This window comes from Tursiops truncatus, chromosome 11 (assembly GCF_011762595.2).
Source record: "Tursiops truncatus isolate mTurTru1 chromosome 11, mTurTru1.mat.Y, whole genome shotgun sequence".
Taxonomy (NCBI): Eukaryota; Metazoa; Chordata; class Mammalia; order Artiodactyla; family Delphinidae; genus Tursiops; species Tursiops truncatus.
The window spans coordinates 90490709-90510221 of record NC_047044.1 but is presented as its reverse complement, the minus strand read 5'-3'; the positions used below and the strand labels follow the sequence as shown (position 1 = coordinate 90510221).

The 19513-nt window shown below is 38.5% G+C and overlaps 1 protein-coding gene across 3 annotated transcripts in view; it reads left to right on the top strand.

Annotated features, from left to right (window-relative positions):
* PTPRO (protein tyrosine phosphatase receptor type O) overlaps positions 1 to 19513 on the top strand; it is a 230812-nt gene that overhangs the window by 137018 nt on the left and 74281 nt on the right. For all 3 annotated transcript variants that reach the window (XM_073789003.1, XM_019937134.3, XM_033867016.1), the window contains exons 5-8: positions 169 to 612; positions 2571 to 2732; positions 6798 to 6994; positions 19108 to 19228. In XM_073789003.1, coding sequence (XP_073645104.1) covers positions 169 to 612; positions 2571 to 2732; positions 6798 to 6994; positions 19108 to 19228 — 924 coding nt within the window. The remainder of the gene's footprint in view (positions 1 to 168; positions 613 to 2570; positions 2733 to 6797; positions 6995 to 19107; positions 19229 to 19513) is intronic.

Here is a 19513-nt window from a genome sequence, read left to right as displayed (position 1 = left end):
ATGTATGTGTACTTGAAACCACATTTGTTCTTGATGTAAATTATCTATACAGTAAAAGTAAAATTAAACTTTACTTTCTAAATCTGCTTGTATGTTTGACTCATTAATAGATTAAGTATTCATTATAATAGTAAAAATACTTGAAAATGATAATTCTCTCTCTTACAGTCCCCTATCCTCCTCAAAATATCTCAGTTCGTATAGTAAACTTGAACAAAAACAACTGGGAAGAACAGAGTGGCAGTTTCCCAGAGGAATCGTTCATGAGATCACAAGATACAATGGGAAAAGACAAACTCTTCCATTTTACTGATGACACCCCTGAAATTCCCTCTGGCAACATTTCTTCTGGGTGGCCTGATTTTAACATCAGTGACTATGAAACCACATCCCAACCATATTGGTGGGACAGTGCATCTGCGACTCCTGAAAGCGAAGATGAATTTGTCAGTGTTCTTCCCATGGAATACGAAAATAACAATACACTCAGTGAGACTGAGAAATCGACGACCAGCTCTTTCTCTTTTTTCCCTGTCCAAATGATACTGAGTTGGTTACCACCAAAACCACCCACTGCATTTGATGGGTTCCATATCCACATGGAAAGAGAAGGTAAAGTAATAGGAAATCAGAGGAAATAAGTAATGGTGCAAAGGAAAGGAAATTGAAGCTTTTAAAGATTACATTTAGAAAGAAAGACTGATGGTAGACAGTTAATATCTAAAGAAAGATGGTAAAGAAAAGGAAGAATTTAATTGAGTATCCAATGCAGACGGAAACCAGAAAACAAAAATGAACAGATTGGGTCAGAATCTGGTTTGGGTAGCTCATACATTGCAAGTACAGGCAACTGTATACATTTCATTACCTGACATTTCACCTACCCCAGGCAACTGAGGAAACTTTATATTTGGAAAGATTTTGAATTAAGGTTCTAACCATAACAAATTACAAAATATCCTGGAGAAATATTCTGTTTTCCAGTACCCAAATTTGTGAAGCACGCAGCAAAACAATCTTGCTGACAACCTGGCTACTTTCCCAAGAGTATCAGACCTGTGTCCTGCTTATCAAGCTACTCTTATTCCCCTTAGCGGGTGCCCCCTGAAACCAGCACCACTCACATTTTCCCAAAGAGAAGCTGGTAGTAGAATAGAAAATACATAACAACTGGTATTTCCACTCTAGCTGCTATATTATATATTGTATTCACTTAGCAACTGAGAGTTATTCTTTATATTTAACTCACTAATTAGCATTCAGTAAATTTGGATCATGAATCATATGTGAATTGTTGTTTGGTAGGTTTTCATAGTTATTTGTTGTTTGTTTTGTTTTATGCTTTCCAGTCTAGTAGTCTGGGTAGCAAAATTTGTCAAGTTGCCAAACTGTGAGGTTAAATTGACAGCCTTATTTATAGGATAAGGTATTCAAATCATGTAGTCTTATATATGACGTATTGTTTGCCCCCATTTTATTCAATAGAATGAAATACAAGACCTGTGAATTCCTCTATACTAGAGTAGAGAGCAATCAACCATACCCAAATATTATATAACATTGAAATCCTTCGTCATTTCCAATTATTTGAGTCAAAATTCTTAACATTTGCCTGAAATTACTTGTATTGAAAAAAGTTCCCTTAATCTATCTTTTATTTTTCTATTCCTCAATATATTCTATGGAAAATAGGGTCTTATAATTCATAATTTTTTGTAACGCCTCTTTCCATGAAGGTTCATTCATGCTTTTATCTGACTGTGGTGTGTTGTGCTGTAGTCACCAAATGATAACAACTTCAAATGAATAAGCAGCAGCAGGTGGGCTTTGAAGCAATGCAAAAATCATTTTTACTTTTAAAATTTCTGAGAGCAAATCAATGAAGCAAAAATATTACAAGTGTCAGAAAAATGTATCAAGAGGATTATTTCTAAACAGAGATAATTCAATATATTTTAAGACACTTCTGGATATTTAATGCTACCACAAAGAACTTGTACAACATTTGTTACTGTTTTTTTAATCCTTGTTATCCAAATGAGAATGTTGATTATTGCTATTTTTTCCTAACATTATACTTCTATTTTGTGTATATAACTTCATTGGCTGACAGTAGGTAAGAATGCAGTATATATCCATCCCTAGTTTTATTGATTAGTGCACCATATTTTAATTTGGTTATTTAAAACTATTGTAAAAAATAACTTGAACTCAGTCACCATTTTTTTGGGGGGGGGGGCAGGGTACGCGGGCCTCTCATTGTTGTGGCCTCTCCCGTTGCGGAGCACAGGCTCCGGACGCGCAGGCTCAGCGGTCATGGCTCACGGGATCTCCCCGGACCTGGGCACGAACCCATGTCCCCTGCGTCGGCAGGCGGACTCTCAACCACTGCGCCACCAGGGAAGCCCTAGTCACCTTTTTTAATAGTAATTTGAGAGGTATAATTCAACTTGACAAAAGGAAGGAGGAAAAATTTTAAAAAATACTTTTTTTTAAATTAATTGACTTCTATAGCCAAGGCTGTTCCAGATATCAATTCATATATATTCTCTTTTTTATCCATGATTTAGAAAACTTTACTGAATATTTGACAGTGGATGAAGAGGCACACGAATTTGTTGCAGAACTGAAGGAGCCTGGGAAATATAAGTTATCTGTTACAACCTTCAGTTCCTCAGGATCTTGTGAAATTCGAAACAGCGAGTCAGCAAAATCACTCAGTTTTTATATCAGTAAGTACCAAAAAGATTATTTTGCACTTACAGAGGAGCTAGAAAAGTGGAACTGGTGAGATTCATGATGTTCAGGCATCGATTATGCATCAAACCTTAGAGACCCTGAGAATTCTTCCAGATCATGAGAGGCCCGGATCCGTGAGATTTTGACAGCAGGAAAATATATGTATGTTTCATAGTAGCAAACCTACCCAGGGATTTAACTTGAGGCTATTTTAAAATTATTGTGGTAATTGAACATTTATTAAACTGACCTTCCACACTAGTGATAACAAAGTCTCCAAGGACGTGGACACATAGTTTGGGAAAGAGGACTCTTGTTCGAGGCCATAATGAAAATTGATATTGTTTTTCTGTGTGAAAAGTCTCATTAGAGTATTAAGCTTACGGAGCTCGAAAGAAAGAGAGATTGAGGTGTAGTGAGACCTAGGTGGTCTCCAAAAGTTAGCACAAGACTGAGCTAGAGCATCATGAATACTCTAATAACAAGTCTTAGGGCATCTTCTACCAATTCCATCAGGGACAATAGCAGAGCAATAACTAGCCTCTAAAAGCTACACAAATAGTGTATGTCTGTAATGTTTTCTGCTAATCTGACTATGCTTACCAGAAGTTGAGAGGCCAAAAACCAGTTTCCTAGCTTATCAGGAGTTAAATGTGCCTCTGACCAGCAGAAAGAAGAACCAGAAGGGAATGGATAAAAACTGAGTTCCGAGAAGGAGGGTCACCCTACTCTATCTCCTCCTTCAAAAGCAAATTACCACCTTTCATCAGATGATCCTCAAAAAGATGGACAGGGGAAGGAGGAGGGGGGCAGAGAGAAGAGATCAGTATTTTTGTTTGTTTGCTTTTTAAGGAATTTTGCCTTTTTTTTTTTAAATTTATTTATGGCTGTGTTGGGTCTTTGTTTCTGTGCGAGGGCTTTCTCTAGTTGTGGCAAGTGGGGGCCACTCCTCATCGCGGTGCGTGGGCTTCTCACTCTCGTGGCCTCTTTTGTTGTGGAGCACAGGCTCCAGACGCGCAGGCTCAGTAGTTGTGGCTCACGGGCCTAGTTGCTCCGCGGCATGTGGGATCCTCCCAGACCAGGGCTCGAACCCGCGTTCCCTGCATTAGCAGGCAGACCCTCAACCACTGCGTCACCAGGGAAGCCCGAGATCAGTTTACTTAGCAGCTTAAAAATGTTGAAAATATCCCATACAACAATTTTACTTAAGAAACCAAAAATGTCACCACTGGTGAAAAGGCTTGAAATATCCACTGAACGTGCAGAAAAAATATCTGTGATTGCCTTGCATGTCTTTCAGTTATGGGCAATCTTTGACGTGACATCACTTGAGAATGAGAGCAAAGTTTAGTATCCAGTTCTTCCCATGAGGCTAAATATGTTTCATTAACCCAGAGATTTCCTTGTCTGCCAGCAGAGATCCACTGCAAGTTACAGGAAAACTCCCACAACTCCTCTGGCCATTAGCTCTTCCCTTCTCTGAATTTCTACTGTGTATCATAGTGTACAAGACAAAATACAGAGCTTCTCTGAGTGTGGTATTTTTCTAGATGTATTTTATTTGTGTACATCCTGCTTCTCATACCAAATTACAAAACCCTAGGCTGGGGTTAAACTCTTTGCTTATCTGTTAATTCTGTTGCACATTCGACAAACATTTATTGAGCAATTTTCCAGTGTCAAGCACTCTGCCCTGTTCCTAGAGTATCCAGTTGACCAGAGCTGCTGAGAATGTGTCAGAATTGCTCAAACATATGATTATTTCAAAAAGATGCATATTAATGTTCATCTAGGAAAATATAGGGCACTAGAAATTTTGCTATTTCTCTGCCAATAAAAATCTTTTTAGAGCTTCAGATATGATGTTCTGCGGTAATGAGTTATTCAGGTGTACTCTGTATATGCCTTTGATTTTAAAAGGATACTGGGGGCTTCCCTGGTGGCGCAGTGGTTGAAAGTCCACCTGCCGATGCAGGGGACACGGGTTCACACCCCGGTCCAGGAAGATCCCACGTGCTGCGGAGCGGCTGGGCCCGTGAGCCATGGCCGCTGAGCCTGCGCGTCCGGAGCCTGTGCTCCGCAACGGGAGAGGCCACAGCGGTGAGAGGCAACAGCGGTGAGAGGCCCGCGTACCGCAAATAAATAAATAAATAAATAAATAAATAAATAAATAAAAGGATACTGAATTTGTGTAGTTTTGAAGGTTTTACTCAGAGATAAAAATTAAGGTAGAAATTTACATTAGTCTCCCAATAGCCTCATGAAGGGAATATTTCTCTTATCCCCATTTGTCACTTGAAAAAAAATACTGAGTCACAGAAAGTTTAGCAAATTGGTGTCAGAAGAAGAATTAGATTCTAGAAATATTTAATAGCAAAGTCCATTTCCATGGAGCCTGCAGTGACCTATTATCTTGGGTTGATTATCGGGTCAGTCCTAATGTAAAGACATTAAGTGAGTGAATTCATTTTGCCTCCCCCCACCTTCTCTCTCCATGCCCGCACTACCCCAGTAATCATCATAACAGTAATAACACTTCACATTTAGATAGTTCTCTAACACATTATAATCTCATTTGATCCCATCGACAGTCCTGTGAAGTAGACTAATCAGAGAGTATCATGATAAGTTATCACAAAGCCCCAACCCAGGAGACAGGAGTTCTAGGTTGGTTCCCAAACATTACTAGCTCTGTGACATTGGGAAGTTCATTCACATCTCTGGCCTCCAGTTTCCTCATCAGTAAAACAAAGCATTGAAAATCTAAAGTCCTTTTCAATCCTAACATTCTATGATTTGTCCATTTGACAGATGCAATGACTGAGATTCAGTGTAGTTAAGTCATTTGCCCAAGCTTGCATTGCTAATAATGAGCAAAACTGAGTTTGGGGCCAACTTTCCTGTCTCCAGACCCATGCTTTTCACTCTTTCATAGTGATCCAGGAAGTTTTAAGCAGGGGTTAAGAGCATGGATTTTGGAACCAGACTTCCTATGCATGAATCCCAGCTCTACTTCTGCTATCTCTGCCTCGATTTCCTCATCTGAAAGTGAAATCAATCCTAGTACTTATCTCGTAGGTTAGTTAAGAAAATTAAAGGATTAAAATATGTAAACACATATAAACTTAAAACAGAGCCTGGCACGCAGCGAGTCCTACCACTCTTTGCCATCATCATTATTATTATCCTTTTTATTGTTGTTTTTTCCCTTACCCAATTAACCATGAGCCTGGGACTGCCCTTCCCAACAGAGCCCGCTTTCTCCTTCCCCTCTCCAGGGCTCAGGAATACAGCTTCCCATGAGGGAACTGAGAAATGTACACTAAGCAAATAAAAGAAGTTGCACATTTGCATTTTAACAATGCCTTTCAGGAGATAATAATCACCTTAACATTTCTTGGGTCCTCATGATGTGTCAGGCACTGTGCTAATAACCACTTTGGAAATTTAAGAGAACAAAGCTAATGGCGGGCACTTTCAGGGAGATATTTTATAATGAGGAGCCCACCGTGTCCTCAAATTATCAGCCAGGTTTCCGCCAGCTTCTATAATTGAGCCCGTCTGTTGCCTGTTTCTTCTCTAAGGTAGTCACACCCTGCCTCTTTGATCCTGCTGTCACCAAATTAAAAATTTTCCCATGATTGTGGTAGAGGCTAATTTGAATCTCAACATAATTATTTCTAGAGACTGAAGATCGTAACAGCAAAGGAATTATAAATACTCATGAAATGCCACACTGCCACACATACTGTTTGTTAAAAGAGAAGTAAATTCTCTCTGGTGAAGAATTTACCAGAATAATCTCAGAGGCACGTAACAACTGAAGTGGAGCTTCTGTCTCTCAGTAGAACTGGTTTGGTGGCTGCTGCCAGGATGTTGCTTAGGTCAAAGGGGAGGTCACCCAGTGGAGACTGTAGCTAAGCAGAGAATGTAAAGACCTACCAGCCTGGCTGCCAGTATTACTTGGAGTATCTCTGTAAGGACAAAAGGGAAACAACACGATTTTTAGAACTAGAATCTTGTACCTCAACCATCTCAGCGTCTGATTTGATGTCCAGGTCCTTCAGGAGAGTGGATCGAAGAACTCACTGAGAAGCCCCAGCATGTGAGTGTCCACGTTCTAAGCTCAACCACTGCCTTGATGTCCTGGACGTCTTCCCAAGAAAACTACAACAGCACCATCGTGTCTGTGGTGTCACTCACCTGCCAGAAACAAAAGGAGAGCCAGAGGCTAGAAAAGCAGTACTGTACTCAGGTAAAGGAATTGGAAGGGCAGACTGGCTCACTCACCTCCTGCAGCCCAGCCTCGCGGGGGATGCAAGGGGGCCGCCAATGGCAAAAAGCTGTGCTGAGGTCTCCCAGGTGCGTCCCCGGCAGTGTTACCAAGAGTGGGGGAGGAGCTAGGAAATCAATGCGCGAGGCTCTTCGATCACAGTCGCCTTCCTTTTCCCTCTTAGAACTACCATCTTCCTTTTACTTAATTCCTCATTCAAGAGAATATACTGCACATCTACGATGTGCCGGGTACTGGGATAGATGGTGAGGATCTAGACAATTCTTACACGTCTTGCTTTGGCTGAGTTTATAATCTAGTGAGAACAATGGTAAGTGAACATATAATTACTGCAGAGTATAAAATAAGTCCTAGGCTAAAAGGAAATGATCGAGAGGTCATATGAGCTCGCAGAAAGAAGGGCATGAATAAATATGGATTGGGGCAAGAGGATTTGGAAACTGCTCAGAACTTCCCCCAGGGGAGGAGATAACGAAGCAGAAGGTTTGGGGGAGGTTTTATTTGCTTGTTTTATTTTTTTCCCATTGTTTCTTGTTATTTTAACTGTAAAATAAGGCATGCTCACTGAAAAAATAGTTCAAAAATTTAAAGTACATAAAGTGAAAACTACCCCCTCACTAATCATAACTGAAGAGTTTTGAAGGATAAATAGGCGTTAGCTGAGCACAAGTGGGGGGGGGGGGGGGGGGGGGGCAAGTGGAAACACTTGGGAATCAGTAGTTCTGGGCGTGGCTATGGAATGAACACCACTCCTGATCTTCAGTCCTGAATGAAACCACCAGCCTGGGTCCCGGAGCAGACTTTGCTCTCAGATGCCCTAAATACCCACAGGAATCCTGGAGCCCAGTCCTGTTTTCCTAAAACCTGGATTTATTCTTTTCATAAGATCAAAGGTACTGATTCTTGGTGTCTTACAAACACAGTATTTTCTTGCCTAAAGGAAAAAAATTAAACTTTCAATTTGTGTGGAGTACAGTGGAAATATAATACGCAGTCAAAAAAGATGTTTGCTGTGTGAAAGCTATTTAGAGTGTTTCCATTTATCCCATGAAAATTAGGCATTTAGCGTAATTCAAAGGGTGAAAAATTTTTAATTAATAAGATGAATTCAGGAATCACGGCCTTTGGAGCTCTTGAAAGCCTTAGAGGGCTGAGATAAGCCCAACTTGAAGGTGAGGCTATCTCTCGGCTTGAATTAATGAGTAAATATGCTAAACAGTTCAGCTAGTAATCACAGCTCACTGAGAAGCTTATTAGCTTCCTTCCCTGAAGGTATGCAGCATGGCTGACTCTGCATTAATAGAAAATGTGTCCTGCCTGCAGGACATGACCTAGAACTTGACTGCTCTCAGGTGTGGTTTTTCTTGTCCCACCTAATGTGTAAGTTACGTATGTTAACATAGAAGCCAAAGGCTAAAAGTATAAATAGATATTGTAAATTATAAATGAACCAGAAAAGGCTGGTCTAAGTGCACTTTTTTTTTTTTTTTTTGCGGTACGCGGGCCTCTCACTGTTGTGGCCTCTCCCGTTGCGGAGCACAGGCTCCGGACGCGCAGGCTCAGCGGCCATGGCTCACGGGCCCAGCCGCTCTGCGGCATGTGGGATTTTCCCGGACCGGGGCACGAACCCGTGTCCCCTGTACCGGCAGGCGGACTTTCAACCGCTGCGCCACCAGGGAAGCCCCTAAGTACACTTTGACAATGGCTTCTTGAAATGTAGACATGAAGCTGTTAAGGATTATAGGCAAGGAGGACAGTATTTGAAGTGGAGGGTGGAAACTAGACCACTAGTGCTAGGCGTTATCTCAATTACTGCAAGAAGATTGTGTTATTATTACATCATCATCATTACACACACACACACACACACACACACACACACATTTTCAAAGAAGGAAACATCAGTGCAAAAATCTCAAAAATTGGCCTAGATCCATGTACCCATTAATCAAAGGAATCCAGAAGACATTCTCGCCAGGATTGGTCCGACTTAGGTTATTTCTTGAAGCAAGCATTATCCAGAAAGAAAAAAATAATAACATTTCTTTAGTTCTACAGTCAGTGGTACGGTGCTATGTTAAATAGAAAATTCAAAACGCAGCTCAAAAAGAAGAGTGATTCCAAAGCCAAACACAGATGAATAATTAATCACCATGTTTCACTCCCTTATACTTTCATTCTCCTTACTTTTCCTCTACCATCATCTCATCACCCGTACCACAGGATCATTGCTGTACCGATTACCTAGATCGTTCATGAGACTCGCCGCTATTGCCCCTGATCCTTCCCACAGCTTGATTGATTTCTGTGTTCTATAACGGGTCCTGTGTGAGATGCTAGAAATAAGAACAAATTTGATTTGAACCTTGACTTCATGAAGCTTAGAGTCTGGCCTTCCGTGTAGGTACATTGGTACCCCTTAATTTGAATTTGTCCTCATTATATATATGTTCTTCCTGTCTGGTTTCTGTTTTGTGTGTGAGTTTATAAGCAAATGTTCGTGGAGAAGGGAGTTTTGTGATGTAACCCTTCTAACAACCATTGTAGTGCTATTCATTAATAAACCTACATTGATATGTTAAACGTAAAGCCAGTGCCCAATGTTTTATATGAAGGACCCAGTCAATTCTTTGAAGTAAGTGTGCTTCTGGCATTTTCTCCAAAGTCTCACACACAGTCGTGAACTTCAGAATTAAGAAGCATCATGTAATATATGGATATGCATTTATTTTTATATGTGATCTGCTTGGTCCATAAAAGTTCGGTGACAGTTTATGGGAATGTATAATAACTAAGTGACTAAATCAGAAAGAAAGACCAATCGATCTATTAGCTTTACGAAAGAGGAAATGATAGAGCTAAGAGGCCGAATATTTAAAAGACCTGCCCAAAGTCACACAACTGATTAGTATCAGAGCTGAGACCCCAGCTCAAGTGATCTGACTTCCAGGCGAGTGTTGCTTCTGGCGGATTGCAGGTGATATACTAGGGGAAGGTCGCCCTCACCGCTCATCCTGATAGAGTCAAGAGTACTGACTGAAAGCATAGACTCTAGAATTAAACAGACTTGGGTTTCAGACCTGATTTTAACAGCTTCCAGCTCTGAGTCCCTTTCTTTATAAATCTTAGCGTCTTAATCTGTAATGTAAGGAGAAGCATAACCTACCTCATAGAGTTGTAACAAAGATAAAAGGACTTGATGCTTAATGCAATGTCTGGAACATAGTAATGTGCACCAGATTGTTAACTTTTATTATTATGCAAACCTAACTGAATACTTTTTGTATCAAGGCAAGAAGATATAGAGGTTCTAGAGGTTCTCTGTAGAAAGCAGAGTAACTGTAATGAATGTACAGAAAGGGCTAATGGAAAGAGGATCACCTAGTATAGAAATAAGACCATTTCAGACTGAAAGGAACTCTCACCGTCATCTGGTTTAACCTCGTTATTTAACAGTCTATCAAATATTTCCTATGTTCTGTGGTACATCTTTCCTTCTATTTCTTCAGCTGAGGAGGGATAGGACTGGTGCCTAGCTGGAGGTATATTAGGCTGAACCGATTCTCTGGAATGGAGATTAAGCCAGTCAGAAATGAGAGAGAGAAAATATTGGATTGCAAAGATGGGGTGAAAATGAGGGGAGGAGTGTGGAGTAATCTTCTAGAGAATAAAGCACATGTTATTTAGTAAGTAGCATACAGGAGCATTTCCCCTTCCCACCTCCAGTCCACCTCTAAATAAGTCCAGGATAAATAAAAAGGTATGAAGGAATAGAAGTGATATAGGTAGCTCAGCAAATATTCAAAACTTAGGGGGAAATTAGTTTATAATTTGTCACCAAGGTCTTGTGCAATATCATTTGCCTTCTCATGTTTTTAGTAGTATAATATATATACACATTGTTGGTTCTTATTTTTTTTTAAGGCAGTGTAATTTTTCTAAGATGAACTTATTATGAGAGTATATTTAAGTGGTTATGATTCCAGGAAGTCATTTGAATAATTAAAATCAACAACTGCCTAAAATATTATCAAACCAAAGAAACTTTAACCTCACCCTGAAACAATCTACACTCTGTGTTATTCTAAATATTCTAAATGAGTGATTAATGAGCAAGGTTCGATTTGCAGGTATGTTCACATGTCTACAATGTTTGTGAAGTTTAAAAGAAAAGTTTGGAGTAATGTCGATAATATAATACCTATATGGTTCAATATCATATTATTTGTGTATATATGTATCAAGGAGGGCCTAGAAGATTGCCTGCCAAAAAGTGGGTAATGGTGAGAGGAGGACAGAAAGACTTCCAATTGACTTAATTTGCTCTTCTATGGTGTGAGCAATTTTTACAATGATCATTATTAGTTTTATTACTTAAAAATACATTCTAAAGAGATAAAACAGTACTGCTGGCTCTGCAAAACATGTGTTCTTATGCGTAGTTTGTCTCTTCAGGAAGTGCTCTATTAGATGAGATGTCAAACTCTGTTTAGATGGCTTCCAGGAGAATCAAAATTCTAGAACATGGGCAAGAAATACTGACATGAGTGTAAATAGGAAAGAAAAGGTGGAAATGCTCATTTATTAACTCAGTTTAATCTTATTTTGATCAAGTTATTGGAAAAGAAACTTTGGTGTGCTGTTTCCTTACTTACATGTAGAACAAGTTGTACCATTTCAAATTATACAATTTCTACTGTGTAGAATCATTGTTTAGTATTGAAAAAGTTTAACATTTATATCATATAACCATAACTATGTTTTTATAGTTTTATATAACATGTTATATATATATGTTTTATATATATGTTTATATATATGTTTTATATAAAATGTTTTATATAACATTTATATCACATAAACATAACTATGTTTATTCTTAAACTCATGATGAGACACAAAAAACTTACAGCATAGGTAAGTTGTCAACAATATTCTTCTTCATTGATTCATGCTCCTTTCTGTAGCAATTTTACAATTTTAGGTACTCGAGATGCCAAAAAGTTAATGAGTAGTAAGAGTTAACTTTATTGATACTCTAGTTTAAGGATCTAACACTCTACTAGGTATGTTACCTATAGTTTATCAATGAGGAAGTCAAGGTAAGAATTATAAAGAGATTAAAAATTACAAATAAATTCCCATGCTTACAAGGTGTGAAGTCAGGATTTGATCTCAGGCAGTCTAATAGAGAGCCTGTGTTGGTTCCACTAAGCAAAACTGTCTAAAATATCAGAGGCACTAACGGGCAAAGGAGCACATTTCTTAACCTATTAGTTAAACATCAATTCTTATGCATGCCAACATTCAATATTAATAAATACATTTTACTCATCTGTCTGTTCACACTACTTTTCTCTATATGGTATTTTTTCCATAGCTAGAAGATTTTTTAAAAAGGAACAGTAGAAGAGCTCATCTAAATGAGAGATGTTCTCTACAACATTATTTTATTGGGTCACAGTAGCCTTGCAAAGTGCTAACTGCTATTACCTTTTTTTATTGAAGTATAATAGATTCACAGTATTATATTACTTTCAGCTATATAGCATAGTGATTCAATATTTTTTTAACATTTTTATTGGGGTATAATTGCTTTACAATGATGTGTTAGTTTCTGCTTTATAACAAAGTGAATCAGCTATACATATATATATGTATATGCCCATATCTCCTCCCTCTTGCGTCTCCCTCCCACCCTCCCTATCCCACCCCTCTAGGTGGTCACAAAGCACCAAGCTGATCTCCCTGTGCTATGCAGCTGCTTCCCACTAGCTATCTGTTTTATATTCAGTAGTATATATAAGTCCAAGCCACTCTCTCACTTTGTCCCAGTTTAAACTTCCCCCTCCCCATGTCCTCAAGTCCATTCTCTACGTCTGTGTCTTTATTCCTGTCCTGCCCCTAGGTTCTTCAGAACAATTTTTTTTTAAGATTCCATATATATGTGTTAGCGTAGGGTATTTGTTTTTCTCTTTCTGACTTACTTCACTCTGTATGACAGACTCTAGGTCCACCCACCTCACTACAAATAACTCAATTTCATTTCTTTTTATGGCTGAGTAATATTCCATTGTATATATGTGCCACATCTTCTTTATCCATTCATCTATTGATGGACACTTAGGTTGCTCCCATGTCCTGGCTATTTTAAATACAGCTGCAATGAACATTGTGATACATGACTCTTTGAATTATGGTTTTCTCAGGATATATGCCCAGTAGTGGGATTGCTGGGTCATATGGTAGTTCTATTTTTAGTTTTTTGAGGAACCTCCATACTGTTCCCCATAGAGGCTGTACCAATTTACATTCCCACCAACAGTGCAAGAGGGTTCCCTTTTCTCCACGCCCTCTCCAGCATTTATTGTTTGTAGATTTTTTGATGATGGTCATTATGACCAATGTGAGGTGATACCTCATTGTAGTTTTGATTTGCATTTCTCTAATGATTAGTGATGTTGAGCATCCTTTCATGTGTTTGTTGGCAATCTGTATATCTTCTTTGGAGAAATGTCTATTTAGATCTCCTGCCCATTTTTTGATTGGGTTGTTTGTTTTTGTGATATTGAGCTGCATGAGCTGCTTGTAAATTTTGGAGATTAATCCTTTGTCAGTTGCTTTGTTTGCAAATATTTTCTCCCAATCCGAGGGTTGTCTTTTCGTCTTTTTTATGGTTTCCTTTGCTGTGGAAAAGCTTTTAAGTTTCATTAGATCCCATTTGTTTATTTTTGTTTTTATTTCCGTTTGTCTAGGAGGTGGATCAAAAAGGATCGTGCTGTGATTTATGTCATAGAGTGTTCTGCCTATGCTTTCCTCTAAGAGTTTTATAGTGTCTGGCCTTACATTTAGGCCTTTAATCCATTTTGAGTTTATTTTTGTGTATGATGTTAGGGAGTGTTTAATTTCCTTCTTTTATTCCAGTTTTCCCAGTACCACTTATTGAAGAGGCTGTCTTTTCTCCATTGTATACTCTTGCTTCCTTTATCAAAGACAAGGTGACCATATGTGTGTGAGTTTATCTCTGGGCTTTCTATCCTGTTCCATTGATCTATATTTCTGTTTTTGTGGCAGTACCATACTGTCGTGATTATTGTAGCTTTGTAGTATAGTCTGAAGTCAGGGAGTCTGATTCCTCCAGCTGCATTTTTCTTTCTCAAGATTGTTTTGGCTATTAGGGGTCTTTTGTGTTTCCATACAAATTGTGCAATTTTTTGTTCCAGTTCTGTGAAAAATGCCATTGGTAGTTTGATAGGGATTGCATTGAATCTGTAGATTGCTTTAGGTAGTACAGTTATTTTCACAATGTTGATTCTTCCAATCCAAGAACATAGTATATCTCTCCATTTGTTTGTATCATCTTTAATTTCTTTCATCAGTGTCTTATAGTTTTCTGCATACAGGTCTTTTGTCTCCTTAGGTAGGTTTATTCCTAAGTATTTTATTCTTTTGGTTGCAATGGTAAATGGGAATGCTTCCTTAATTTCTCTTTCAGATTTTTCTTCATTAGTGTATAGGAATGCAAGAGATTTCTATGCATTAATTTTGTATCCTGCTACTCTGCCAAATTCATTGATTAGATCTAGTAGTTTTCTTTTTTTTTTTTTTGGTGTTACGCGGGCCTCTCACTGTTGTGGCCTCTCCCATTGCAGAGCACAGGCTCCGGACGCGCAGGCTCAGCGGCCATGGCTCACTGGGCCCAGCCGCTCCGCGGCATGTGGGATCTTCCCGGACCAGGGCACGAACCCGTATCCCCTGCATCGGCAGGCGGACTCTCAACCACTGCGCCACCAGGGAAGCCCTCTAGTAGTTTTCTGGTAGCATCTATAGGATTCTCTATGTATAGTATCATGCCATCTGCAAACAGTGACCGTTTTATTTCTACTTTTCCAATTTGGATTCCTTTATTTCTTTTTCTTCTCTGATTGCTGTGGCTAAAACTTCCTAAACTATGTTGAATAATAGTGGTGAGAGTGGGCAACCTTGTCTTGTTCCTGATCTTAGTGGAAATGGTTTCAGTTTTTCACCATTGAGGACGATGTTGGCTGTGGGTTTGTCATATATGGTCTTTATTATGTTGAGGTAGGTTCCCTCTATGCCTACTTTCTGGAGAGTGTTTATCATAAATGGATGTTGAAATTTGACAAAAGCTTCTTCTACATCTATTGAGATTATCATATGGTTTTTATCCTTCAATTTGTTAATATGGTGAATCACATTGATTGATTTGCATATAATGAAGAATCCTTGCATTCCTGGGATAAACTCCACTTGAACATGGTGTATGATCTGTTTAATGGGCTGTTGGATTCTGTTTACTAGTGTTTTGTTCAGGACTTTTGCATCTATGTTCATCAGAGATATTGGCCTGTAGTTTTCTTTTTTTGTGACATCTTTGTCTGGTTTTGGTATCAGGGTGATGGTGGCCTCGTAGCATGAGTTTGGGAGTGTTCCTCCCTCTGCTATATTTTGGAAGAGTTTGAGAAGGAGAGGTGTTAGCTCTTCTCTAAATGTTTGATAGAATCCCCTGTGAAACCATCTGGTCCTGGGATTTTGTTTGTTGGAAGATTTTTAATCACAGTTTCAATTTCATTGCTTGTGATTGGTCTGTTTATATTTTCTATTTCTTCCTGGTTCAGTCTCGGAAGGTTGTACTTTTCTAAGAATTTGTCCATTTCTTCCAGGTTGTCCATTTTATTGGCATATAGTAACTTGTAGTAATCTCTCATGATCCTTTGTATTTCTGCCGTGTGAGTTGTTACTTCTCCTTTTTCATTTCTAATTATGTTCATTTGAGCCTTCTTCCTTTTTTCTGGATGAGTCTGGCTAATGGTTTATCAATTTTGCTTATCCTCTCAAAGAACCAGCTTTTAGTTTTATTGATCTTTGCTATTGGTTCTTTCATTTCCTTTACATTTATTTCTGATCTGATCTTTATGATTTCTTTCCTTCTGCTAACTTTGGAGTTTTTTTTGTTCTTCTTTCTCTAATTGCTTTAGGTCTAAGGTTAGGTTGTTTATTTGAGTTGTTTCTTGAGGTATGATTGTATTGCTATATACTTCCCTCTTAGAACTGCTTTTGCTGCTTCCCATAGGTTTTGGGTCATTGTCATCTGTTTCTAGGTATTTTTTTATTTCTTCAGTGATCTGTTGGTTAGTTAGTAGTGTATTGTTTAGCCTCCATGTTTGTATTTTTTACAGTTTGTTTCCTGTAACACAACCATAGTGTTGTGGTCAGAAAAGATACTTGATACGATTTCAATTTTCTTAAATTTACCAAGGCTTGATTTGTGACCCAAGATATGGCCTATCTTGGAGAATGTTCCATGAGCACTTGACAAGAAAGTGTATTCTGTTGTTTTTGGATGGAATGTCCTATAAATATCAATTAAGTCCACCTTGTTTAATGTGTCATTTAAAGGTTGTGTTTCCTTATTTACTTTCATTTTGGATGATCTGTCCATTGGTGAAAGTGGGGTGTTAAAGTCCCCTACTATGATTGTCTTACTGTCGATTGCCCATATTATGGCTGTTAGCATTTGCCTTATGTATTGAGGTGTTCCTGTGTTGGGTGCATAAATATTTACAATTGTTATATCTTCTTCTTGGATTTATCCCACGATCATTATGTGGTGTCCTTCTTTGTCTCTTGTAATAGCCTTTATTTTAAAGTCTATTTTGTCTGATATGAGAATTGCCACTCCAGCTTTCTTTTGATTTCCATTTGCACGGAAAATTTTTTCCATCCCCTTACTTTCAGTCTGTATATGTCCCTAGGTCTGAAGAGGGTCTCTTGTAGACAGCATATGTACAGGTCTTGCTTTTGTATCCATTCATCCAGTCTATGTCTTTTGGTTGGAGCTTTTAATCCATTTACATTTAAGGTAATTATCGATATGTATGTTCCTATTACTATTTTCTTAATTGTTTTGTTTGTTATTGTAGGTCTTTTTCTTCTCTTGTGTTTCCTGCCTAGAGAAGTTCCTTTAGCATTTGTTGTAAAGCTGGTTTGGTGGTGCTGAATTCTCTTAACTTTTGCATATTTGTAAAGATTTTTAATTTCTCTGTCGAATCTGGATGAGATCCTTGCTGGGTAGAGTAATCTTGGTTGTAGGTTTTTCTCTTTCATCACTTTAAATATGTCCTGCGACTCCCTTCTGGCTTGCAGAGTTTCTGCTGAAAAATCAGTTGTTAACCTTATGGGGATTCCCTTGTATGTTATTTGTTGCTTTTCCCTTGCTGCTTTCAATATTTTTTCTTTGTTTTTAATTTTTGATAGTTTGATTCATATGTGTTTCAGTGTTTCTCTTTGGGTTTATCCTGTATGGTACTCTCTGTGCTTCCTGGACTTGATTGACTATTTCCTTTCCCATATTAGGGAAGTTTTCCACTATAATCGATTTAAATATTTTCTAAGACCCTTTTTTTCTCTTCTTCTTCTGGGACCCTTATAATTCAAAAATGTTGGTGTGTTTAAGGTTGTCCCAGAGGTCTCTCTGACTGTCCTCAATTCTTTCCATTCTTTTTTCTTTATTCTGCTCCCTGGCAGTTATTTCCACCATTTTTTCTTCCAGCTCACTCATCTGTTCTTCTGCCTCAGTTATTCTGTTATTGATTCCTTCTAGAGTATTTTTAATATCAGTAATTTTGTAATTCATCACTGTTTATTTGGTCTTTAGTTCTTCTAGATCCTTTTTAAATGTTTCTTGTATTTTCTCCATTCTGTTTCTGAGATTTTGGATCATCTTTACTATCATTACTCTGAATTCTTTTTCAGGTAGCTTAACCTATTTCATCTTCTTTTTTTGGTTTTTTGGTCTTGTAGGTTTTTACCTTGATCCTTTGTCTGTAACACATTTTTTTGTTGTTTCTTTTCTTTTCTTCTTCTTCTTCTTTTTTTTTTTTTTTTTTTGATGTGTGGTGCTGTATTCCTGTCTTACTGGTTGTTTGGCCTGAGATGTCCAGCACTGGAGTTTGCAGGCAGCTGGATAGAGCTGGGTCTTGGTGCTGAGATGAGGACCTCCGGGAGGTCTCACTCTGATTGATATTCCCTGGGCTCTGAGGTTCTCCTTTTGGTCCAGCAGTTTGGATTCAGAGCTCCCACCACAGGAACTTGGGTCCAAACTCCGGCCTGGGAACCAAGATCCTACAAGCCGGTTGCTGGGCGTTCCTCCTGTCCCCTTAGGTGTCCATGGTCCCCCACTGATGCCTGGTAAGTGCCGTAGTTGTGAGGATATGTGAATTCCACATCCTCCTAGTATGCCATCTTTACTCCCGGAATTAGCTTTTCTTTATAATGTTTGGTGGAATTCCCCTGTGAAACCATCCAGTCCTGGGCTTTTGTTTGCTAGGAGTTTTTTTTTTTTTTTAAATTACAAATTCAATTTCACTACTAGTAATCATTCTGTTCAGATTATCTGTTTCTTCCTGATTCATTCTTGGCAGGTTTTCACAGTAGCCTTGCAAAGTGCCTACTGCTGTATCTTGCTGCTTGGCCTGTATCATGGAGTAGAGGACAAAATGCTAGGCTTCCAGTCCCAACACTGATCTAGATATGTGATCTTGGCTATTCTCTAGCTTCACTTTCTTGATCTGTTAAATGAGAGATTTGGACTAGATAATCTCTGAGGTAATTTCCATCACTATAATTAAATATTATATGCTTCTAAGTGATGAGAGACTAAAGACATTCCTGCACTGATCTTTGCATGTAATCAGCTGACACTACAATTTAGGATGTCAGACTATCCTTATGTTATTCCTGATTTGATTATGGTTAGAGGTTGATGTGTTTCTAGTGTACATAGTTACAATTGACATTGATGGGTATAAAGCAGTTCACGGGGCTTATTAAATCTAGCCTTAGAATTTGAATGTTCCGGGTTTCCTCCAGTGCTCATATAAACTATATATCATGCTAATTTTGAAATTTGACCTTCCTCAGCATAAGTAAAGGCTTCTGGATTTCAGAGGCATTTGTGATTTCACAAAGTGTCCCTGAAAATGATGTTAGCCTCTGTGTCACATTCTGAAAGCCCAGCTCTAAATAAATCTTATTGGGTGTTTGGTTTGAAGGTGAACTCAAGCAAATCTATTATTGAAAATCTGGTTCCTGGTGCCCAGTACCAGGTTGTGATGTACCTAAGAAAAGGCCCTTTGATTGGACCACCTTCAGACCCTGTGACATTTGCTATTGGTAAGTTGCCAGCCACAAGAATAATACCTTTATCAGAGTACTATTTGGAGGGGTGCAATTTCTAAGCTCAAGTCATTATCATCATTTATGGGAGGTCCATACTTGTTCACCCAATATTCAACCTTCAGAGTAATTAATGATTACAATTGTATACCTGGAAGCCATCCTTAGCATCCATTACTTGGGAAAAAGAAAATCTCAGGCAAATATTTTTAGTTTTTAATGATTGTATCAGAAGAGTGAAAAACCTAGTTATTAGGTAGCAGTGTGAAGCTATTGCTAAGA